The sequence below is a fragment of the Zea mays genome, chromosome 9 (assembly GCF_902167145.1).
Source record: "Zea mays cultivar B73 chromosome 9, Zm-B73-REFERENCE-NAM-5.0, whole genome shotgun sequence".
Taxonomy (NCBI): domain Eukaryota; kingdom Viridiplantae; phylum Streptophyta; class Magnoliopsida; order Poales; family Poaceae; genus Zea; species Zea mays.
Genome location: NC_050104.1, coordinates 152,717,749 through 152,742,922, shown reverse-complemented (window position 1 = coordinate 152,742,922; position 25,174 = coordinate 152,717,749). Strand labels below are relative to the sequence as shown.

General features: G+C 48.6%; 1 protein-coding gene across 1 annotated transcript; it reads left to right on the top strand.

Moving 5' to 3' along the window:
* The first annotated feature begins 17,884 nt into the window (after positions 1 to 17,884).
* Positions 17,885 to 21,677, top strand: LOC103639431 (LRR receptor kinase SERK2). The gene is made up of 4 exons (XM_008662174.4): positions 17,885 to 18,390; positions 19,462 to 19,722; positions 19,841 to 20,752; positions 20,882 to 21,677. The coding sequence occupies exons 1-4, from the start codon at positions 17,952 to 17,954 to the stop codon at positions 21,349 to 21,351; spliced, it is 2,082 nt and encodes a 693-aa protein (XP_008660396.1). The 5' UTR covers positions 17,885 to 17,951; the 3' UTR covers positions 21,352 to 21,677.
* Positions 21,678 to 25,174: the final 3,497 nt, after the last annotated feature.

Below are 25,174 nucleotides of genomic sequence, written 5' to 3'. Positions count from 1 at the left end.
ACAGTCCGGTGCACACCGGACAGTCCGGTGCCCCTGCCACGTCATCACTGCCGTTGGATTCTAGCCGTTGGAGCTTCTGACTTGTGGGCCCGCCTGGGTGTCCGGTGCACACCGGACATGCACTGTTTGATGTCCGGTGCACCGGTATGGGCGCGCCTGCCGGCTGCGCGCGCAGAGCGCGCATTAAATGCGCTTGCAGGTGACCGTTGGCGCGGAAGTAGCCGTTGCTCCGTGGTTCACCGGACAGTCCGGTGTACACCGGACAGTCCGGTGAATTATAGCGGAGCGGCTGCCGCGCGAACCCGAGGCTGGCGAGTTCAGGAGGCCGAGCTTCCTTGGAGCACCGGACATGTCCGGTGCACACCGGACAGTCCGGTGAATTATAGCGCGCCGGCTTCCGAGAATTCCCGAAGGCGAAGAGTTTGAGTCTGAGTCCCCTGGTGCACCGGACAGGTACTGTGCACTGTCCGGTGGCACACCGGACAGTCCGGTGCGCCAGACCAGGGGTGCCCTCGGTTGCCCCTTTGCTTCTTTATTGAATCCAACACTTGATCTTTTTATTGGCTAGATGTGAACCTTTTTCACCTGTATAACTTATACACTAGAGCAAACTAGTCAGTCCAATATTTGTGTTGGGCAATTCAACCACCAAAATTATTTAGGAACTAGGTGTAAGCCTAATTCCCTTTCAATCTCCCCCTTTTTGGTGATTGATGCCAACACAAACCAAAGCAAATGTAGAAGTGCATAATTGAACTAGTTTGCATAACGTAAGTGTAAAGGTTGCTTGGAATTGAGCCAATAAAACTACTTACAAGATATGCATGGAATGTTTCTTTCTTATTTAACATTTTGGACCACGTTTGCACCACTTGTTTTGTTTTTGCAAAACCTTTTGTAAATCCTTTTCATAGATCTTTTGCAAATAGTCAAAGGTAAATAAATAAGAGTTTGCAAAAGCATTTTCAAGATTTGAAATTTTCTCCCCCTGTTTCAAATGTTTTTCCTTTGACTAAACAAAACTCCCCCTAAAAGAGATCCACCTCTTAGTGTTCAAGAGGGTTTTGATATACCACTTTTGAAATACTACTTTCTCCCCCTTTTGAACACAATAGGATACCAAATGATAAAGACTTTTGGAAAGCACTAAGTTTTTGAATTTGGTGGTGGTGGTGCGGTCCTTTTGCTTTGGGCTCATTTCTCCCCCTTTTTGGCATGAATCGCCAAAAACGGAATCATTAGAGCCCTCGGTGTGCAATCTTCCCCTTTGGTAATAAGTGAGTTAAGATTATACCAAAGACGAAGTCCTTTTGCGTTTGAGCTTTTACTCTCTCCCCCAAGGATGAAGTCCTTTTCCTTGATGCTCATTTCTCCCCCGAAGAAGAGAGAGTTGCTCGGAGTGATGGCGAAGCATGAGTTACGGAGTGGAAGCCTTTGTCTTCGCCGAAGACTCCAATTCCCTTTCAATATACCTATGACTTGGTTTGAAATCGACTTGAAAACACATTAGTCATAGCATATAAAAGAGATATGATCAAAGGTATTTAAATGAGCTATGTGTGCAAGCTAGCAATAGAAATTTCTAGAATCAAGAATATTGAGCTCATGCCTAAGTCTGGTAAAAGATTGTTCATCAAGTGGCTTGGTAAAGATATCGGCTAATTGATCTTTAGTATTAATGTAAGAAATCTCGATATCCCCCTTTTGTTGGTGATCCCTAAGAAAATGATACCGAATGGCTATGTGCTTAGTGCGGCTATGCTCGACGGGATTGTCGGCCATTTTAATTGCACTCTCATTATCACATAGCAAAGGGACTTTGGTTAATTTGTAACCGTAGTCCCGCAGGGTTTGCCTCATCCAAAGCAATTGCGCGCAACAATGTCCTGCGGCAATGTACTCGGCTTCGGCGGTGGAAAGAGCGACCGAATTTTGCTTCTTTGAAGCCCAAGACACCAAGGATCTTCCCAAGAACTGGCAAGTCCCCGATGTGCTCTTCCTATTGATTTTGCACCCCGCCCAATCGGCATCCGAATAACCAATCAAATCAAATGTGGATCCCCTAGGGTACCAAAGCCCAAACTTAGGAGTATAAGCCAAATATCTCAAGATTCGTTTTACGGCCGTAAGGTGTGATTCCTTAGGGTCGGATTGGAATCTTGCACACATGCAAACGGAAAGCATAATGTCCGGTCGAGATGCACATAAATAAAGCAATGAACCAATCATTGACCGGTATACCTTTTGATCCACGGACTTACCTCCCGTGTCGAGGTCGAGATGCCCATTAGTTCCCATGGGTGTCTTGATGGGTTTGGCATCCTTCATCCCAAACTTAGCAAGAATGTCTTGAGTGTACTTCGTTTGGCTAATGAAGGTGCCCTCTTGGAGTTGCTTGACTTGGAATCCTAGAAAATATTTCAACTCCCCCATCATCGACATCTCAAATTTCTGTGTCATGATCCTGCTAAACTCTTCACATGTAGACTCGTTAGTAGACCCAAATATAATATCATCAACATAAATTTGGCATACAAACAAGTCATTTTCAAGAGTTTTAGTAAAGAGTGTAGGATCGGCCTTGCCAACTTTGAAGCCATTAGCAATAAGGAAATCTCTTAGGCATTCATACCATGCTCTTGGGGCTTGCTTGAGCCCATAGAGCGCCTTAGAGAGCCTATAGACATGGTTAGGGTACTCACTGTCTTCAAAGCCGGGAGGTTGCTCAACATAGACCTCTTCCTTGATTGGTCCGTTGAGGAAGGCACTTTTCACGTCCATTTGATAGAGCTTAAAGCCATGGTAAGTAGCATAGGCCAATAATATGCGAATTGACTCAAGCCTAGCTACGGGTGCATAGGTTTCACCAAAATCCAAACCTTCGACTTGTGAATACCCTTTGGCCACGAGTCGAGCTTTGTTCCTTGTCACCACACCATGCTCATCTTGCTTGTTGCGGAAGACCCATTTGGTTCCTACAACATTTTGGTTAGGACGTGGAACTAAATGCCATACCTCGTTCCTCGTGAAATTGTTGAGCTCCTCTTGCATCGCCACCACCCAATCCGAATCTTGGAGAGCTTCCTCTACCCTGTGTGGCTCAATGGAGGAAACAAAAGAGTAATGTTCACAAAAATGAGCAACCCGAGATCGAGTAGTTACCCCCTTATGAATGTCGCCGAGGATGGTGTCGACGGGGTGATCTCGTTGGATTGCTTGGTGGACTCTTGGGTGTGGCGGTCTTGGATCTTCCTCATCCTCCTTTTCTTGATTACTTTCATCTCCCCCTTGATCATTGCCGTCATCTTGAGGTGGCTCATCTTCTTGATTTTGTTCTTCATCATCTTGAGCCTCATCCTCAATTTGAGTTGGTGGAGATGCTTGCATGGAGGAGGATGGTTGATCTTGTGCATTTGGAGGCTCTTCGGATTCCTTAGGACACACATCCCCAATGGACATGTTCCTTAGCGCGGTGCATGGAGCCTGTTCTTCACCTATCTCATCAAGATCAACTTGCTCTACTTGAGAGCCGTTAGTTTCATCAAACACAACGTCACAAGAAACTTCAACAAGTCCTGAGGACTTGTTAAAGACTCTATATGCCCTTGTGTTTGAGTCATATCCTAGTAAAAAGCCTTCTACAGTTTTGGGAGCAAATTTAGATTTTCTACCTCTCTTGACAAGAATAAAGCATTTGCTACCAAAAACCCTAAAATATGAAATATTTGGCTTTTTACCGGTTAGGAGTTCATATGATGTCTTCTTGAGGATTCGGTGAAGATATAACCGGTTGATGGCGTAGCAGGCGGTGTTGACCGCTTCGGCCCAAAACCGGTCCGGTGTCTTGTACTCATCAAGCATGGTTCTTGCCATGTCCAATAGAGTTCGATTCTTCCTCTCCACTACACCATTTTGTTGTGGCGTGTAGGGAGAAGAGAACTCATGCTTGATGCCCTCCTCCTCAAGGAAGCTTTCAATTTGAGAGTTCTTGAACTCCGTCCCATTGTCGCTTCTTATTTTCTTGATCCTTAAGCCGAACTCATTTTGAGCCCGTCTCAAGAATCCTTTTAAAGTCTCTTGGGTTTGAGATTTTTCCTGTAAAAAGAATACCCAAGTGAAGCGAGAATAATCATCCACAATTACAAGGCAATACTTACTACCGCCGATGCTTATGTAAGCGATCGGGCCGAATAAGTCCATGTGTAGTAGCTCCAGCGGCCTGTCGGTAGTCATGACATTTTTGTGTGGATGATGGGCTCCAACTTGCTTCCCAGCTTGGCATGCGCTACAAATCCTGTCTTTCTCAAAATGAATATTGGTTAGTCCCAAAATGTGTTCTCCCTTTAGAAGCTTGTGAAGATTCTTCATTCCAACATGGGCTAGTCGGCGGTGCCAAAGCCAACCCAAGTTAGTCTTAGCAACTAAGCAAGTGTCGAGTTCAGCTCTTCCAAAATCTACCAAGTATAGCTGACCCTCTAGCACTCCCTTAAAAGCTATTGAATCGTCACTTCTTCTAAAGACAGTAACACCAGTATCAGTAAAAAGACAGTTGTAGCCCATTTTACATAATTGGGATACGGAAAGCAAATTGTAATCTAAAGAATCTACAAGAAAAACATTGGAAATAGTATGGTCAGGTGATATAGCAATTTTACCCAAACCTTTGACCAAACCTTGATTTCCATCCCCGAATGTGATAGCTCGTTGGGGATCTTGGTTTTTCTCATATGAGGAGAACATCCTTTTCTCCCCTGTCATATGGTTTGTGCACCCACTGTCGAGTATCCAACTTGAGCCCCCGGATGCATAAACCTACAAAACAAATTTAGTTCTTGACTTTAGGTACCCAAACTGTTTTGGGTCCTTTGGCATTAGATACAAGAACTTTGGGTACCCAAACACAAGTCTTGGAGCCCTTGTGTTTGCCCCCAACAAATTTGGCAACTACTTTGCCGGATTTGCTAGTAAGCACATAAGATGCATCAAAAGTTTTAAATGAAATGGCATGATCATTTGATGCATTAGGAATTTTCTTCTTAGGCAACTTGGCACGGGTTGGTTGCCTAGAACTAGATGTCTCACCCTTATACATGAAAGCATGGTTAGGGCCAGAGTGAGACTTCCTAGAATGAATCTTCCTAATTTTGCTCTCAGGATAGCCTGCAGGGTATAAAATGTAACCCTCGTTATCCTGAGCCATGGGAGCTTTGCCCTTAACAAAGTTAGACAAGTTCTTAGGAGGGGCATTAAGTTTGACATTGTCTCCCCTTTGGAAGCCAATGCCATCCTTGATGCCAGGGCGTCTCCCATTATAAAGCATGCTGCGAGCAAATTTAAATTTCTCATTTTCTAAGTTGTGCTCGGCAATTTTAGCATCTAGTTTAGCTATATGATCATTTTGTTTTTTAATTAAGGCTAGGTGATCATGGATAGCATCAACATTAATATCTCTACATCTAGTGCAAATAGAAACATGCTCAACATTAGATGTAGAGGGTTTGCAAGATTTAAGTTCTACAACCTTAGCATGCAACATTTCATTCTTAGTTCTAAGGTCGGAAATAGTAGCATTGCAAACATTAAAATCTTTAGCCTTAGCAATTAAATTTTCATTCTCTAATCTAAGGCTAGCAGGAGATGCATTCAATTCATCAATCTTAGCAAGCAAGTCAACGTTATCATCTCTAAGATTGGTAATTGAAACATTACAAACATGTGAATCAACCTTAGCATTTAAAGTAGCATTTTCATTTCTAAGGTTGTCAATCATCTCACGGCAAGTGCTTAGCTCACTAGACAGTTTTTCACATTTTTCAACTTGTAGAGCGTAAGCATTTTTAACCTTAACATGTTTCTTATTCTCCTTGATTAGGAAGTCCTCTTGGGAGTCCAAGAGATCATCCTTTTCATGGATGGCACTAATTAGTTCATTTAATTTTTCCTTTTGTTCCATGTTAAGGTTAGCAAAAAGAATGCGCAAGTTATCCTCCTCATTTTTATCATCATCCTCATCACTAGATGTTTCATATTTGGTGGAGGACCTTGATTTTACCTTCTTTTTGCCGTCCTTGGCCATGAGACACTTGTGGCCGACGTTGGAGAAGAGAAGGCCCTTGGTGACGGCGATGTTGGCGGCGTCCTCGTCGTCGGAGAAGTCGCTTGAGCTTTCGTCGGAGTCCCACTCCCGACAAACATGGGCATCGCCGCCCTTCTTCTTGTAGTATTTCTTCTTCTCCTTTCTTCTTCCCTTCTTGTCGTCGCCCCTGTCACTGTCACTAGACATAGGACATTTTGCAATGAAGTGACCGGGCTTACCACACTTGTAGCAAACCTTCTTGGAACGGGGTTTGTAGTCCTTCCCCTTCCGTTGCTTGAGAATTTGCCGAAAGCTTTTGATGATTAGGGCCATCTCCTCGTTGTCGAGCTTGGAGGCGTCAATTGGTTGTCTACTTGTAGACTCCTCCTTCTTCTCCTCCGTTGCCTTGAAGGCCACCGGTTGCGCCTCGGAGGTGGAAGGCTCGTCAAGCTCGTTGATCTTCTTGGAGCCCTTAATCATGCATTCAAAACTCACAAAATTCCCGATAACTTCCTCGGGGGTCATTAGTGGATATCTAGGATTCCCACGAATTAATTGTACTTGAGTGGGGTTAAGGAAAATAAGAGCTCTTAGAATAACCTTAACCACTTCGTGGTCATCCCATTTTGTGCTCCCGAGGTTGCGCACTTGGTTCACCAAGGTCTTGAGCCGGTTGTACATGTCTTGTGGCTCCTCCCCTTGGCGAAGACGGAAGCGACCGAGCTCCCCCTCGATCGTTTCCCGCTTGGTGATCTTGGTGAGTTCATCACCCTCGTGCGCCGTCTTGAGTAGGTCCCAAATCTCCTTGGCGTTCTTCAATCCTTGTACTTTGTTGTATTCCTCCTTGCTTAGTGAGGCAAGGAGGATGGTTGCGGCTTGGGAGTTGAAGTGCTCGATTTGGGCCACTTCGTCCGTGTCATAGTCCTCATCCCCTATTGATGGTACCTGTACACCATACTCAACAACATCCCATATTCTTTTGTGGAGAGAGGTTAGATGAAATCGCATCAAATTACTCCACATAGCATAATCCTCACCATTAAAAGTTGGTGGTTTGCCTAATGGGACGGAAAGTAAAGGTGTATGTTTAGGAATGCGAGGGTAGCGTAGGGGGATCTTACTATACTTCTTGCGCTCTTGGCGCTTAGAAGTGACGGAGGGCGCATCGGAGTCGGAGGTCGATGTTGATGAAGTGTCGGTCTCGTAGTAGACCACCTTCCTCATCCTCTTGTGCTTGTCGCCTTTCCGATGCGGCTTGTGGGAAGAAGATTTTTCCTTCTTCTCTTTGTGGTGAGAAGAAGATTTCTTCTCCTTCCCTTTGTTGGAGGAGCTCTTCTTCTTCTCCCTCCTTTTGGTGCGGGACTCTTCCGATGAAGTGCTCCCGTAGCTTGTAGTGGGCTTTTCGCCGGTCTCCATCTCCTTCTTGGCGTGATCTCCCGACATCACTTCGAGCGGTTAGGCTCTAATGAAGCACCGGGCTCCGATACCAATTGATAGTCGCCTAGAGGGGGGGGTGAATAGGGCGAAACTGAAATTTAAAAATAATCACAACTACAAGCCGGGGTTAGCGTTAGTAATGAGTCCGCAAGAGAGGGCGCAAAACAAATCGCAAGCAAATAAAGAGAGTGACACGTGGATTTGTTTTACCGAGGTTCGGTTCTTGCAAACCTACTCCCCGTTGAGGAGGCCACAAAGGCCGGGTCTCTTTCAACCCTTCCCTCTCTCAAACGGTCCCTCGGACCGAGTGAGCTTTCCTTCTTCTCAATCAACCGGGAACAAAACTTCCCCGCAAGGGCCACCACACAATCGGTGCCTCTTGCCTCGGTTACAATTGAGTGTTGATCACAAGAGCAAAAGAGAAAGAAAGAATGCGATCCAAGCGCAAGAGCTCAAAAGAACACGGCAAATCACTCTCACTAGTCACTAGGGTTTTGTGTGGAATTGGAGAGGATTTGATCTCTTTGAATGTGTCTAGAATTGAATGCCTAGCTCTTGTAAGTGGTTGAGAAGTGGAAAACTTGGATGGCTATGAATGTGGGGTGGTTGGGGTATTTATAGCCCCAACCACCAAACTTGACCGTTGGCTGGGGGCTTCTGTTCGATGGCGCACCGGACAGTCCGGTGCACACCGGACAGTCCGGTGCCCCTGCCACGTCATCACTGCCGTTGGATTCTAGCCGTTGGAGCTTCTGACTTGTGGGCCCGCCTGGGTGTCCGGTGCACACCGGACATGCACTGTTTGATGTCCGGTGCACCGGTATGGGCGCGCCTGCCGGCTGCGCGCGCAGAGCGCGCATTAAATGCGCTTGCAGGTGACCGTTGGCGCGGAAGTAGCCGTTGCTCCGTGGTTCACCGGACAGTCCGGTGTACACCGGACAGTCCGGTGAATTATAGCGGAGCGGCTGCCGCGCGAACCCGAGGCTGGCGAGTTCAGGAGGCCGAGCTTCCTTGGAGCACCGGACATGTCCGGTGCACACCGGACAGTCCGGTGAATTATAGCGCGCCGGCTTCCGAGAATTCCCGAAGGCGAAGAGTTTGAGTCTGAGTCCCCTGGTGCACCGGACAGGTACTGTGCACTGTCCGGTGGCACACCGGACAGTCCGGTGCGCCAGACCAGGGGTGCCCTCGGTTGCCCCTTTGCTTCTTTATTGAATCCAACACTTGATCTTTTTATTGGCTAGATGTGAACCTTTTTCACCTGTATAACTTATACACTAGAGCAAACTAGTCAGTCCAATATTTGTGTTGGGCAATTCAACCACCAAAATTATTTAGGAACTAGGTGTAAGCCTAATTCCCTTTCAGCTTCAAAGAAGCAAAATTCGGTCGCTCTTTCCACCGCCGAAGCCGAGTACATTGCCGCAGGACATTGTTGCGCGCAATTACTTTGGATGAGGCAAACCCTGCGGGACTACGGTTACAAATTAACCAAAGTCCCTTTGCTATGTGATAATGAGAGTGCAATCAAAATGGCCGACAATCCCGTCGAGCATAGCCGCACTAAACACATAGCCATTCGGTATCACTTTTTGAGGGATCACCAACAAAAGGGAGATATCGAGATCTCATATATTAATACTAAAGATCAATTAGCCGATATCTTTACCAAGCCTCTTGATGAACAATCTTTTAACAAACTTAGGCATGAGCTCAATATTCTTGATTCTAGGAATTTCTTTTGCTAAGATTGCACACACAGCTCATTTATATACCTTTGATCATATCTCTTTCATATGCTATGACTAATGTGCTTTCAAGTCTATTTCAAACCAAGTCATAGGTGTATTGAAAGGGAATTGGAGTCTTCGGCGAAGACAAAGGCTTCCACTACGTAACTCATCCTTCGCCGTCGCTCCAAACAACTCTCCGTTCTAGGGGGAGAAAACATGAGCACCAAGCAAAAAGACTTCGTCTTTGGTATATTCTTAACACATTTATTTATGACCAAAGAGGAAGATAGCACTTCGAGGGCTCTAATGATTCCGTTTTTGGCGATTCATGCCAAAGGGGGAGAAAGTAAGAGCCCAAAGCAAAAGGACCGCACCACCACCAATTTCAAAAACTTAAGTGTTGAATATTTTCAATTGGTTTCCTATTGTGTTCAAAAGGGGGAGAAAGTAGTATTTCAAAATGATATATCAAAACCCTCTTGAACACTAAGAGGAGGATCTCTTTTAGGGGGAGTTTTGTTTAGTCAAAGGAAAAGCATTTGAAATAGGGGGAGAAAATTTCAAATCTTGAAAATGCTTTGCAAAAAAACTTATTCATTTACCTTTGACTATTTGCAAAAGATCTTTGAACATAATTTACAAAAGAGTTTGCAAAAACAAAATATGTGGTGCAAACGTGGTCCAAAATGTTATATAAGAAAGAAACAATCCATGCATATCTTGTAAGTATTTATTGGCTCAAATTCTAAGCAACCTTTACACTTACATTATGCAAACTAGTTCAATTATGCACTTCTATATTTGCTTTGGTTTGTGTTGGCATCAATCACCAAAAAGGGGGAGATTGAAAGGGAATTAGGCTTACACCTAGTCCCTAATTAATTTTGGTGGTTGAATTGCCCAACACAAACAATTGAACTAACTAGTTTGCCCAAGTGTATAGATTATACAGGTGTAAAAGGTTCACACTCAGCCAATAAAAAGACCAAGTTTTGGATTCAACAAAGGAGCAAAAGTGGCAACCGAAGGCCCTCTGGTCTGGGAGCACCGGACTGTCCGGTGTACACCGGACAGTGTCCGGTGCACCGCCGGACAGTGTCCGGTGCACCAGAGGACTCCAACTCGAACTTGCCACCTTCGGGAATTTCCAGAGGCGATCCCGCTATAATTCACCGGACTGTCCGGTGTACACCGGACAGTGTCCGGTGCGCCAAGGAGGAGCGGCCTCAGGAACTCGTCAGCTTCGGGAAATCGCCAACAGCTAGTCCGCTAAAATTCACCGGACTGTCCGGTGTGCACCGGACAGTCCGGTGCCACTCCGGAGCAACGGCTAGTCGGCGCCAACGGCTACCTGCAGCGCAATTAATGCGCGCTCTGCGCGCGCAGAAGTCAGGCGCGCCCATGCTGGCACACCGGACAGCAAACAGTACCTGTCCGGTGTGCACCGGACACCCAGGCTGGCCCACAAGACAGAAGCTCCAACGGCTAGAATCCAACGGCAGTGATGACGTGGCAGGGGGCACCGGACTGTCCGGTGTGCACCGGACTGTCCGGTGCGCCATCGAACAGACAGCCTCCCAACGGCCACATTTGGTGGTTGGGGCTATAAATACCCCAACCACCCCACCATTCATTGCATCCAAGTTTTCCACTTCCCAACTACTACAAGAGCTCTAGCATTCAATTCTAGACACATCATAGAGATCGAATCCTCTCCAATTTCCACACAACGCCATAGTGACTAGAGAGAGTGATTTGCTTGTGTTCTTTCGAGCTCTTGCGCTTGGATTGCTTTCTTCTTTCTTGATCCATTCTTTGCAATCAAACACACTTGTAATTGAGGCAAGAGACACCAATCTTGTGGTGGTCCTTGTGGGAACTTTGTGTTCCAAGTGATTGAGAAAAGAAAGCTCACTCGATCCGTGGATCGTTTGAGAGAGGGAAGGGTTGAAAGAGACCCGGCCTTTGTGGCCTCCTCAACGGGGAGTAGGTTTGCAAGAACCGAACCTCGGTAAAACAAATCTCCGTGTCTCACTTGCTTATTCGCTTGGGATTTGTTTTGCGCCCTCTCTCGCGGACTCGTTTCTTTATTGCTAACGCTAACCCGGCTTGTAGTTGTGTTTATATTTGTAAATTTCAGTTTCGCCCTATTCACCCCCCCTCTAGGCGACTTTCATTCTCCTGTATGTGGAGCGAGCACATATATGAACCTACAACAGCAGTAATAAATGTAAGCACCAAAGAAACTAGAATTCAACCACAAATATGAACTACAAGTAACAGTTACCTCAAAAGAAATGATTTCAGCTTCCATTCATCATCAATGAAATGTACTGTAACCGACATATATCCTTTTTTTTGATGATTTGCTGTCCACATATCAGTAGTTACAGCAATCCGAGATTGACACTTTTGAAAGAAATTGATCATAGAACTCCTCTGCACCTCATACATATCTAAAATGTCCTTTTTAATAGTGTTCCTAGACATTGTTTTGAAAAGAGGCTGTAGAGCTGCACAAAATCTCTTAAAACCAACATGGTCAACCATTGAAAGCGGATACTCGTGGACACATATCATTATTGCGAGTTCTTTCCTAGCAACTTGTTGATCAAAAACATACTTATCAACTATTATTGCTCCATGTTCATCCTTACTCAACTTCAAGGTTGCTTGCTTTAATCCTTTTCTAACTTGCCGTGATTGACAACTTCCAAGATGACTACGCAAATGAGTTGTACCAGCTTTACTATCTCCAACTAATTGCTTTTTACACCAATTACATTGAGCTTTTAATTTACCACCAACAGTTACTTGTTCAAACTCTAGCCAAACATCAGATTTCAGCTTCCTCTTCGTCCCAACAATAACAGTATCATCATCTTCCACAATGACATTATCTATACCTGATTGTGGTGCTGCTGCCGCAGGTGGAGCATTGGTACTTGATGATGGTGTGCCACTAGCAGTAGCATCGCCGACACTTGATGGGTCTGCACTCGGCGTCGGCGTCGATGTATGTGTACCAACAGCATCACCAGCACGATTTGTAGTTGAGGTCACCCTCACCCTCCCCCTCCTCGTTGCAGCACCATGTGAAGACAACGGTGGACGATTAGCTTGCGTCCCAGAGCCGGATCCACTTGTAGGCGCCATGGATGGTTTGAGAACCAGGCGGGGCGCAAGCAGCACTGGCTGACGGCTGACCGGCTCGCTAGCGGTGGCGGCTGGTTGTTGGAGAACAGCAGAACGCAGCCACACAGGGTCGCCGGTCGCAGCCTCGCTCCTCGCTCCTCGCTCCTCGCAGGGACGCCGGACCTGGACAGCTGGACGACAGCCGGACTTGGACGGCAGTCGGCACGAACGCACCACGGGTCCACGGCAGCCGGACCTGGACCACGGCAGCCTCGCAGGGACGCAGCCACGCAGGAACGCCGAACGCACCACGGGCCACGACAGGAACACACCACGGCGGTCGACAGATGGGGTGGCGCGGCTGCTTGTGGATGGGGCGCTGCCGCGCTGGGCGTGCAAGACTGCAGTCTGCAGGCGGCTGGGCGACTGGCAGATGAGAGGATCAGAGGATTGAGAGCGAGAGTGCGAGACAGAGAGGGACGCCGCGTGCTGCGAGTGCGTGCAGAGGAGAGACCGAGACTAGGGTTCCCTGGGTGAAAACTGGACATTGGGCCGGTTTCGGTTTCTGGTGGGCTGAAAAGTGAAAACTGACAATATTTCGGATATCCGCCAGGACCCGCGGGTAAAATATAAAACCCGTACCCGACCCGATTTTACCACGGGTCGGGTATGGGTGAGACCCGCGGGTTAAATTTCGTACACGAACCCGAAACCGACGGGTCGGATATCCGTGGATATCCGAACCCGCGGGTAAAATTGCCATCCCTAGTCCAAACTCCATTTTTCTGCGTTCTTGCGCATACAACCAAAAGAGTCAGGTTTGGTATAAGATGCACCCACACATGTAGGCTCAACCATTCTCGTGCAAGCATCCAATCAAAAGCTGTGGCATGGTCAATGCATGCGTAGAACCAGGTTGGTGAGTAGCAGGCAACCAATCAAACCCTATATAACCTGGTTCAGCTTTTTCTGACCAGTTTTTCTGATAATCTGACTATCGTGAGATTACATGCGGAAGAAGATGAAGTGATCCAAAGGGCTAGAAAGTAATGGATTTCGCTGTGTTTATGTTGATTTTGGACGGGTTTTACCAAAACGATTCTTATAAAAGCGAGCTGAAAAGCTAAGACGTTTGACAGTCCACAACAGTTTTTGGTGATCAGAAACTGAAAAAGTCTAAACAAACATAATCATAATAGCATTTGACACGGTCATATACATCATCTGCTGGTAATAGCCCAATTGTCTTTAATGGAGCCAATATTCGGGGACGCTTAGCCTATGTTCTTTTTGTTTATTGTTTTGCATTGTATTTTATTTTTCTTTTTTGCTTATCTACAATTGATTATTAATTTCTTTTCGAGTTTGTTTAGTTTTTCTTCTTTTCGTTTTGTATCCACAATTACATTATTTTTTATTTGTCTTCTTTTTTCTTATTCGTTCTCTCTTGTTTATATTATATTTTAGCTCTTAGGGAGTAGTTACTCCTATGTATATATTTTTATATTTATGATGTATATGACCTAACAAAGAGCATATAGACTGAGTATATGATTATACTAGACCATCTACAATAGTATGTATGCCATGTATGCAAGTATATATAGAATACTCCCTCCGATTTTTTTTATATGACGCTGTTTAGTAAAAAGTTGAACTGTGCAGCGACATATATATCGAAACGGAGGTAGTACATGGTTATACTTATTTTATATACTACTGTTATGGTATTATAATTACACATTGAAAAATATGAGCTCTTTAGAAAAAACATATAGTAAGATTTGGAGTACCTTAAAAAATCATATAGTAAAATTTGAAGTATCTTAAACTAAGTATACAAACATACTTAAACTGGTAAATGAGTATGCACACATCACAATATTGTTTACTAAAAATAGAAATATCTAATTCCGAGAGTAGGAAAAGTCCATCCTTATATTCTCTCTTCTCTCTATATATATAAACTTTTTACATACACTCCATAGCACTCTTTTCATGTATCCATGAGCTCATTTTTATTTTATTCTCCTATCGTTTATATTTTGGTTTCAATCTTTTTTTATAATTTATACCACTCTTTCTTGTATTCATAATTATACTTTCTTTATTTTTTATTTCTATGTATGGTGTATTTTCTATTGTCCTTGTAATATGTACAAAGTGGTCTATGATGTATCTTTGTTCACTCCCGCGTGCGGCCACGACACTGTATCACGCGTATATGCGCCCCTATTGTATCTAGCATCTATATCTACATTTTACAGTTTCCTCTAAAAAATTGTATTCTCTATATTTATTTATCACTAGCAACGTTCTTTAAATCTCATCTTCTATACAAAAATTCATATACTATAGATATATTTTATTTTAGATTTTTATACATACATATTTATCACGTCCCTAAATGTTTAATACATTTTTTAGTTTTGCTTAATCTATTATTCAAAATATTAAAATAGATAGAGGAAAAATATAAAATTTCCATATAGAGAGAACGAGGTAACACTCTATATTTAGAGTATCGTTTAGATAGCATTGTTGAAAAGATAAAGTGAAACTTCTCCTAAATTTAGAATACAGGAGGCTTTAGGTTGTCTTCAGCAACGTCTTTTAGAGAAATATTTTTTGTCTTTAACATCACTCTCTAAAAGATTTTATTCTCTATATCTTATTATTTTTCAGCAACATCCTATAAATTTGGTCCTCTATATATACAGTGTTAATAGAATACATAAACTACCATATATTATTAATTATTTTTCATATAATTTCAATTGGATCTAACACACCGCATTAAATGACGCAATTAATATTTTTTCAATACCACAAATTTGTGTTAGGGCAGTAATAAAGAATATGAATCCACCAACCACCATTAATTGAGTCGACTGCTCGCAGCCAAGAAAACTAGAGAGAAAAATCAGAAAAAATTACAACTACCCACTCCAGCAAGGCATGGCTCACGAACCAGGGGGGCGAGTCGGCGAGCACGTGATCTGGATGGGGGATCCGGAGTGCCGTGCTCCGGCATGAGGAGACCGTGTGCGTGCAGTAGAAGGACAGGAACGAGCGCACACGGAAAAGTGTCCTGCCCGACGAAGGACACGGCGGCCTCGATCCACGACTGATCAGCCACACATACGGACGGGTCCGGCCATGAACGCAGCCAGAGGCTTTGGGGCCGCTACAGTTGCTAGCTAGGGAAGCCCACGCCGCAGCAGACGAAGCGCATGTCTTGCGGTTCGGGTTTGACTCGGGCCGCACATTCAAGCGTGAGGATGGGGCGCTCGATGGAGATGGGCCATCCGGCGTGTCCGCCACGCGTCATCGGCCCACTTAATTTAATGCGCTCACGCCCGCGGCAGACGCTCCTCCTACTCCGCCACATCCTGCTTAATTCAAAATTCGAATCCACAAACGGTTCTCATCCTAGTTGCCTTGCGGCAGCGGGAGGCAAGTCACGTCGCGAGCAGATCGGACCGGATGAGCCGAAAAGGTGCTGCCCCGCGATTGGCTCATCCTAATCACGGCGCTTTATGCTGGATAATCCTCCGTCCTCCCGTTGGAATCGATTTTACATTAAAGCCGGTTATTTGAATTGCTCCTCAAAACAAAACACTGTATAACCAGTAGAAATTGATACAGATTAAAATTAAACGGATTAAAGTCAATAAATCATATTTTTTTGGTGCATCGATCAATTTACGATCGTGTAGGTACTACTATACATCGCGTGAACCTGGTGAGACTTGAGAATTGAGAGTTAGAGAAGAATAGAAGATACCGTAATAAATAATCCACCTATTCTAAAGCACGTCTCAATTTAGTTTCGTCATTCTATAAATTGGTACTGGCTCTAAATTTTACACTACAAACTTTAAGGATCGAATCGGATTAAAATCGGGCTCTATTCCTATTAATTTTTGAACTAACATTATTTAAGAGCTCTAACTTTTTGTGAAGGAACATTTAGATTGTGGTCCATTACTACCCCTAAGTCGGTATTAACAAAGGCACCGACATCTACAATTGTACATTTGTTTTGTCACATTATACCTTTCTATGAATATCTATTAAATTTTAAAATGCTTAAATTATAGCTATCGAAGGTATGTTGCTTGTAGGTATACATACAATCTGAGGCATGGAGAGACGGCTTTGTCCGCTAAGTCGCCTCTCATAATAAATGTGATGGATATGATCCTTATCTTAACCGTCGATGCTTTGGTCGGGTGCCCACGTGGTACTAGGACTGTGTCATCCAGGGTATTACTGTCATATGGGTATATTGGGCGATGTTTGGGGATCATGTGTAGGCCCGTCTTTCATAGGGATACATGGCTTGGTCCCTACTAGTGTGTAGGACCTCATAATGCTAGATGGACTCCATCATGGCTAACCAGACTTGTGCTCTGTTTGGACGTCAATATTGGAGGTCAAGGACTTGAATGGGGTTCAATACTAAATCAGTCCTGACATTGAAATGAGATGTAATTCTGATTATATTGTTTGGATGTCATTGAATTGGAGTTTAGAATTGTGCGGTCTAATTCTACACAATACAGAGGGAGTGATGCTCTGTATTGAGAGAGAGAGAGAATTTATAGTTATAATCCAGTTCCAGGGAATTGGGTCTCTGATTCAAAATCTCAATTCCATGTTTAACCAAACAACAAATTTTTGGAAAGCTGGTTCCAATTCCCAATTCTGTGCTCCAATATCTACATTCAAACGGGGTATTGAACAATTTGTAGGTCACCCGTTCGGTTGCAAATCGATTGGATGGAAGTGGGTGTTCAAGAAGAAGCTCAGGTCTGATGGTGCTATTGTCAAGTACAAAGGCAAGACTCATGGCTAAAGCGTATACATAAAATAAGGTGAAGACTTCTTTGATACATACTTACATACTGCTAAAAGAACTATAATTTAGGTACTCTTATCATTTGATGCCTCGCATGGTCTTCTAGTCCATCAAATAGATGTGAAGATGGCTTTCCTTAATGGAGAGTTGGGTGAGAAAATCTATATGAATCATCCAGATGGATTCGTAATACCTGGACAAGAAGGAAAGGTGTGTGAGTTATTAAAGTTTGTGTATAATCTGAAACAAGCACCAAAGCCACGACACGAGAAATTTGATAATACTCTAACGTAAGAAGTATTTACTATTAATAGAGCTAATAGATATGTGTACTATCGCTAATAGATATCTGATTCGTCCTTTACACCAGCAGCTAGTACACATCACCAGCCTATTTTGTACGTATGTTTGTATCGTATGATACCACACAGACTAGTAGTCCACAAACACGCACACATGCAGATCGTACACCCGTGTACCACAGTAGCCTCATCATGCATCCACGCTGCCAGTTACAATCCCGATAAACCCCCTCCCGTTTTTACTATCCATCCAAACGCCTTTCCAGTTATCCAGCTTTTCACCCCCTCCACTTTTTTTTTACCACAAACACCCTCTATAAACCTCCGAATCCTCACACCCCACGCACCGCCAAGAACTCGCTCCAGCCACCCTCCCACCAGTGCCCCTCCGCAGTCCGCACGCCATGTCGTCCCGGAGCTCCCTCCTCCCGCTCCCGCTCCTGCTCCTCTGCGCCGCCGCCGCCGCCGCGTCGTCGCGCAACGCCGAGCTGGACGCGCTGATGGAGCTGAAGGCGGCGCTAGACCCAGCGGGGCGCGCTCTGGCCTCGTGGGCGCGCGGCGGCGACCCCTGCGGCCGCGGCGACTACTTCGAGGGCGTCGCCTGCGACGCCCGTGGCAGGGTCGCCACCATCTCGCTCCAGGGGAAGGGGCTCGCTGGCGCCGTCCCTCCCGCGCTCGCCATGCTCCCGGCCCTCACCGGCCTCTACCTACACTACAACGCCCTGCGCGGGGAGATACCGCGCGAGCTCGGCGCCCTCCCTGGCCTCGCCGAGCTCTACCTCGGTGTCAACAACCTTTCCGGCCCCATCCCCGTCGAGCTGGGCCGACTCGGTAGCCTCCAAGGTGACGAGACCTTCTGAAGTTTTATATTTTTTTTATAGAAATTTATTAGAATCTGAACAAGCGGTTTCGAACGGAGAGAAAATCGGGGGTTCCGTTTCACCAGCTAGCTGTGCATCCCTGTTCGTCGGTTCTTCTTGTTGTCGGATACGGATTGTTTGAATACGAAATACGTAAACAAACAGACAGACAAAAGTACTTGTTTTTTTAGGGAAAAGAAAATTGAATAGTTCCGAAATTGGTTTGTCCATATTATAGCCTCCACAACTCTGAACTGACAGAGATGTCGTAAACTTCTCGTGGTACTCAAAGCGCTCCTTCATTTCTTTAAACATAACCAGGACATGTCCTTAGGTCCTTTTTTTTTTCCTCCAAAGCATTGTGCTGCACGAGAACGTATCTTGTGCGCAAGGAGCCCTGCTGCTCCCATGAGCAAAATCAATCCAGACCACACCCTCCTGACGCAGCACCGTTGGATGTAGAGGGTGTGGTCTGGATTGATTTTGCTCATGGGAGCAGCAAGGCTCCTTGCTCATAAGATATGTTCTCGTGCTGCACTGCACCTGCACCCTCGATGATTGCTTGCCTAGAGGATGGAACAACGAGGGACAACAGCTCATGAATGGAAGGACATAATGGCTGTTTGTTTTTTTTTCCCTGTCTGTACAATTAGACCTCTGTGGCCTCCTTTGTAGGGCATCTGTGATGTACTCTGTATGTATCATGGCATCCCACTTTTATAATGACAGGGTTTTGCAGCAGTTTGGCTGTCGTGGATTTGATTGTACATGCTACTTTGGCGGATGTTTCATGATACTCCATCTTATCCTTTGCCTTTTCTGCTGAGTAAAACCTGGTTATTGACGCAAGACTAGTTATGAATTCTGCTCAAGGAATTAGTATGGTTTCATTCATGTTGCTCGCAGCCATAATTGCCATTACCTGTCTGTCTACTTTAGGATTAAGCTAGCCTGCCCAAAGCTCAGTAGATCAACCTACCGAATGTCAGTTTGCAGCCATAATTGTCCTTCTCTAACGGCAGATTGATTAACAAGCTTGTTTCCCCTTGTGCAGTGCTGCAGCTCGGCTACAACCAGCTCACAGGGAGCATTCCAACCCAGCTGGGCCACCTAAACAAGCTCACTGTTCTCGCCCTTCAGTCCAACCAGCTCAGCGGCGCGATCCCGGCATCCCTCGGGGACTTGCCGGCGCTGGCACGGCTAGACTTGAGCTCCAACCAACTCTTCGGCTCAATCCCCTCCAAGCTCGCTGAGATCCCTCGTCTTGCAACGCTAGACCTCCGGAACAACACACTTTCAGGAAGTGTTCCATCTGGTAACTATTAGGATCCAGTTCAGCTATGGTTTCTTACTTTCTTGATGCCACTGCTCAGTGCTCACAGCCCACTTCCTTTTGTTATCTGAAAAAAAATGTTGGTTGTCTGATGATGTAGGTCTGAAGAAGCTGAACGAGGGGTTTCTGTACGAGAACAATCCGGAGCTCTGTGGAGCGCAGTTCGATTCTCTGAAAGCTTGTCCTAACGATGGCAACGATGACGGCAGAACGCCCCGGAAACCTGAATCGACCTCTGTCAAGCCCCAGCAGATTCAAAAGACGGCCGACCTCAACCGGAACTGCGGCGACGGAGGCTGCTCGAAGCCTTCGACGCTCTCTACAGGGGCTGTTGTTGCCGGAACAGTCGTCATCGTGGCAGGAGCAGCGGCCTGTGGCCTGTCCGCGTTCTCATGGCACCGCCGCCAGAAGCAGAAGGTCGGCAGCAGTTCGGTCGAGCATCTGGAAGGCCGGCCTAGCCTGGACCGGTCGAAGGAAGCATACCAGAGAAGCGCCGTGTCGTCACTGATGAACGTCGAGTACTCCAGTGGCGGCTGGGACACTTCATCCGAGGGGTCACAGTCACAGCATGGGGTGGCGAGGCTGTCGTCGTCGACAGAGGGTGGTTCCCCGAGCGTGAGGTCGTTCAACCTCGAGGAGGTGGAGTGCGCCACGCAGTACTTCTCGGACGCGAACCTGATCGGCAAGAGCGGTTTCGCCGCGACGTACAAGGGGGTCTTGCGGGACGGGACGGCTGTTGCGGTGAAGAGCATCAGCAAGAACAGCTGCAAGTCGGAGGAGGCCGACTTCCTGAGGGGCCTCCGCACGCTGACGTCGCTGCGGCACGAGAACCTCGTCGGCCTGAGGGGATTCTGCCGGTCCCGGGCGAGCGGGGGGTGCTTCCTCGTCTACGAGTTCATGGCCAACGGAAGCCTTTCTCGGTACCTCGACGCCAAGGAAGGCGATGCGGCGGACGCCGCCGCCGTCCTCGACTGGCCTACACGGGTCTCCATCATCAAAGGCGTCGCCAAGGGTACGGACGATTCAGAACTTGCAGATTATTTCCTTGCCTTGTCGTATCGTATCGTATCGTATACGTTGTTGTTTGGCACTGATTTTCTCTGTGGATCTTTGGATTTTTTTTTTTCCTTCTCTCTTTCAGGCATCGAGTACCTGCACAGCAGCAAGCTGGCGCACCAGAGCATCTCGGCGGACAAGGTCCTGCTCGACCACCTCTACGCGCCGCGCCTCTCCGGCGCGGGCCTGCACAGGCTGCTGGCCGACGACGTGGTGTTCGCGGCGCTCAAGGACAGCGCGGCCATGGGGTACCTGGCTCCCGAGTACGCGACGACGGGGCGGTCCACGGACAAGCAGGGCGACGTGTACGCGTTCGGCGTGGTGGTGCTGCAGGTGCTGGCGGGGCGGCGCGCCGTGTCGCCGCCCCACCTCCAGCAGGGCGGCGGCGGCGGCGGGCGGCTGGACGACCTCGTGGACCCGCGCCTGCGCGGGCGGTTCTCGCGCGCCGAGGCCGCCAAGCTCGCCGGCGTCGCGCTGCTCTGCACCGCCGAGGCGCCCGCGCAGCGGCCCACCATGACCGCCGTGCTGCAGCAGCTCGGCACCAGCAGCCAGTGATCGTCGTCGGCGGCCGGTACGGTGGTGGGCCGGAGTCGGAGCTCGCTGGCTACCTGGCCGGCGTGGTGACTGATTTGTGTTGAGTTAGTTAACCGCTACTGATCTCGGCTACTCGCATGGTAGCTGCATTTGCTCCTTGTTTGAGCTGAGCCCCGGCTCCTTCCTCGGGAGCTCGGTTGATGTAGTTGTAGTAAAGTAAGCCGGTGTGATTGCATTGTGACGGAGAGTTTTTATTAGTTAACTACCGTCTCATGGCACTGATGTTGTATCGAATTGTACTGTCTGTACCCTTAAGATCTATCTATATGTCGAGGATTTGTTGGAAACGCGGAAATGTCACGACGAGTTGCGCACGACACGACACCCTTCAAATGACGTGCTGAAACTGAAAGGAAGTGCGTTCGTGCATGCATGCAGATCCCAGGATTTGGGACAGTCCGTCCTTGTCCTTGTCCCTGTCGCCGTACTGGTGGTGGTGGCGCGTCGTTGCTGATGAATGCCATGAGATGCAATGCAATGGAGGGCATGCTTGGCGCGTGCAGAGCATTTAGGGTGGTGGCAAGGTGGTGGTTGGTGGCGCCATGGCTGATGATGACTGCCGTTGCCTTGCCCCCAATGCAATGCAAGCACCAAGCAGGTGGTCCGTCCGACCCTCCTCATTCAGTAGTTCAGTACTCAAGCAGAGGCTCTTCGCTCCTCCCCTGTTGGCTGGAGGCAGGTCAGGTCAGCAGAGTTATAGATACAGGTTCACAACTCCTACATTAGCTTCTTCTCTCTAGAAGCAACAGTAATCAATGTACTTTGCGTAGCTTAGTGGCAGCTAGGACGCATTTGAAAGAAAAAAAAAATACAAACATACATACTCAAAACTGGGTCGGAACATACATACAAATATACATACTTTAGACTGCCCTCCCTTGGTATTATATTAAGAAGGGACCGAAACATGGTCTGGGCCGAGAAAATATTTGAACCCTAGCCACACATCACTAGTGGACCGTCACCATCCACTCTGCGACGGTCCAGTCAAAGGATGACACGCATGATGTAACGTGAGAGCAGGTAAGACACAATGAGGAGATTTTTTTTAACCAATCCCAAAATTTACCCTCAATGAGGATCGAACTCGGGCATAGAGGTTGTCGGGGACCATAATTAGGGGTACCCTCAAGACGCCTAATTCTCAGCTGGTAACCCCATCAGCATAAAGCTGCAGAGGCCTGATGGGTGTGATTAAGTCAGGGATAAGTCCATACGAGTGACTCGATCACGCTTTGCTCGAGCCTAGCCTCGGCCAAGGGCAGCCGACCTCGAGGGACTTCCGTCTCGCCCGAGGCCCCCCTTTTAACGGCGGACGCATCTCCGGCTCGCCCGAGGCCTTGGCTTCGCTGAGAAGCAACCCTGACCAAATCGCCGCACCGACTGACCGAGTTGCAGGAGCATTTAACGCAAAGGTGGCCTGACACCTTTATCCTGACGCGCGCCCCCCGGCAGAGCCGAAGTGACCGTCGTCACTCCGCCGCACCACTGACCGGTCTGACAGAAGGACAGCGCCGCCCGCGCCACTCCGACTGCAGTGCCACTCAACAGAGTGAGTCTGACAGGCAGTCAGGCCTTGCCAAAGGCACCATAGGAAGCTCCGCTCCGCCCGACCCAGGGCTCGGACTCGGGCTCAGCCCCGGAAGACGGCGAACTCCGCTCCGCCCGACCCCAGGGCTCGGACTCGGGCTAAGACCCGGAAGACGACGAACCCCGCTTCGCCCGACCCCAGGGCTCGGACTCGGGCTCAGACCCGGAAGACGATGAACTCCGCTCCGCCCGACCCTAGGGCTCGGACTCGGGCTAAGACCCGGAAGACGGCGAACTCCGCTCCGCCCGACCCCAGGGCTCGAACTCGGGCTAAGACCCGGAAGACGACGAACTCCGCTTCGCCCGACCCCAGGGCTCGGACTCCGCCCGGGCCTCTGCCGAACGATCTCCGCCTCGCCCGACCCGGGGGCTCGGGCTCGGCCTCGGCCACGGAAGACAGACTCAACCTCGGCTTCGGAGGAGCCCCCACGTCGCCCGACCTAGGGCACAGGCCCGCCACGTCAACAGGAAGCGCCATCATCATCCTACCCCGAGCCGACTCGGGTCATGGAGAACAAGACCGGTGTCCCATCTGGCTAGCTCCGCCAGATGGGCAATGATGGCGCCCCACAAGCTCTGTGACGACGGCGGCTCTCAGCTCTCTTACGGAAGCAGGTGGACGTCAGCAAGGACTCGACCGCTCCGACAGCTGTCCCTCCGCCAGGCTCCGTTGCTCCTCCGACAGCCACGACATCACGCCAGCAGGGTGCCAAGATCTCTCCGGCTGCCACATTGGCATGTACTTAGGGCGCTAGCTCTCCCTCCGCTAGACACGTAGCACTCTGCTACACCCCCATTGTACACCTGGATCCTCTCCTTACGCCTATAAAAGGAAGGACCAGGGCCTTCTTAGAGAAGGTTGGCCGCGCGGGACGAGGACGGGACAGGCGCTCTCTTAGGGCCGCTCGCTTCCCTCACCCGCGTGGACGCTTGTAACCCCCCTACTGCAAGCGCACCCGACCTGGGCGCGGGACGAACACGAAGGCCGCGGGATCTCCACCTCTCTCACGCCCGTCTCCGGCCACCTCGCTTCTCCCCCCTTTGCGCTCGCCCACGCGCTCGACCCATCTGGGCTGGGGCACGCGGCACACTCACTCGTCGGCTCGGGGACCCCCCGGTCTCGAAACGCCGACAGTTGGCGCGCGAGGTAGGGGCCTGCTGCGTGCTGACGAACAGCTTCCCGTCAAGCTCCAGATGGGCAGTCTCCAGCAACCTCTCCGGCCCGGGACGGTGCTCCGTTTTGGGAGTCTCGAGTTCATGTCGTTCGACGGCAGCTACGACATGATACTCCTTCTACCGCCGCGCGACAACGACAATGGCGGCCGACGACCCGCCCACCGGCGGCGGAACCGACGACATCTTCCCCGCGTGGTGGAAGAACAACGTTCGAGCTCGCCCCGTCCTCTCCCCCGTCAACGGGGAAGGAGGCGGGGCAACCAAGGCCAAGCGGGAGGCCGCGCTTCGTCGGCCGTCGAGCGAATCGACGTCCCCAGCGCCCCAACGGAGGGCACGCCGGGCGTCGACCTCGCGTTCGAGACGAAGGCAGGCGCCGTCCCCCCGCGACACGCTGATCCCGAGCAAGAAGACGACGCCGGCGCACTCGCGGAGAGCTTGCAGGACGTCGCCCTCGTACCTGAGACGACGGTGCAACCAGTCCCCGATGTGACTACGTCGCTCCTCGTCGACCAAAAGGTACTGACTAACTCCCATCTTACGTCATTTCCACTCGGCCTCAACCCGCCAAGCGACCTCGCTTTGGCGGACGCTCTCATTGAGGCGAGTGCAACCCCACTGAGGTTTCGTATGCGGTCGCCTTGGGACCGATTGACGGACGTCTCGACCTACGGGCCCTCTGGGTCCGAGGAAGATGACGATCCCAGCATCTGTTGGGATTTCTCTGGATTTGGCAACCCCAGTGCCATGCGGGACTTCATGACCGCATGTGACTACTGCCTCTCCGACTGTTCCGACGGAAGCCGCAGCCTTGACGACGAGGACTGCGGCCCAAGCCGCGAATGTTTCCACGTCGAGCTAGGGGATCCCTCCGAAGGATACCGTCTTGGCATGCCGGAGGACGGTGATTTTCCTAGGCCGGCGCCTCGCGCCGACATCCCGCGGGAGCTAGCTGTGGTCCCCGTTCCGGCGGGGGGTCACGACCCACAGCTCTAGCAAGTCCGCGGGGCGCAGGCCAGGC

What these genes read in the sequence shown, in the direction of transcription:
- LOC103639431 (XM_008662174.4), top strand. Translation starts at nt 17,952, where the DNA reads ATGTCGTCCCGGAGCTCCCTCCTCCCGCTCCCGCTCCTGCTCCTCTGC. An exon ending in CCGACTCGGTAGCCTCCAAG is followed by an intron (nt 18,391 to 19,461) that starts GTGACGAGACCT and finishes CCCCTTGTGCAG; the next exon opens with TGCTGCAGCTCGGCTACAAC. An exon ending in TTCAGGAAGTGTTCCATCTG is followed by an intron (nt 19,723 to 19,840) that starts GTAACTATTAGG and finishes CTGATGATGTAG; the next exon opens with GTCTGAAGAAGCTGAACGAG.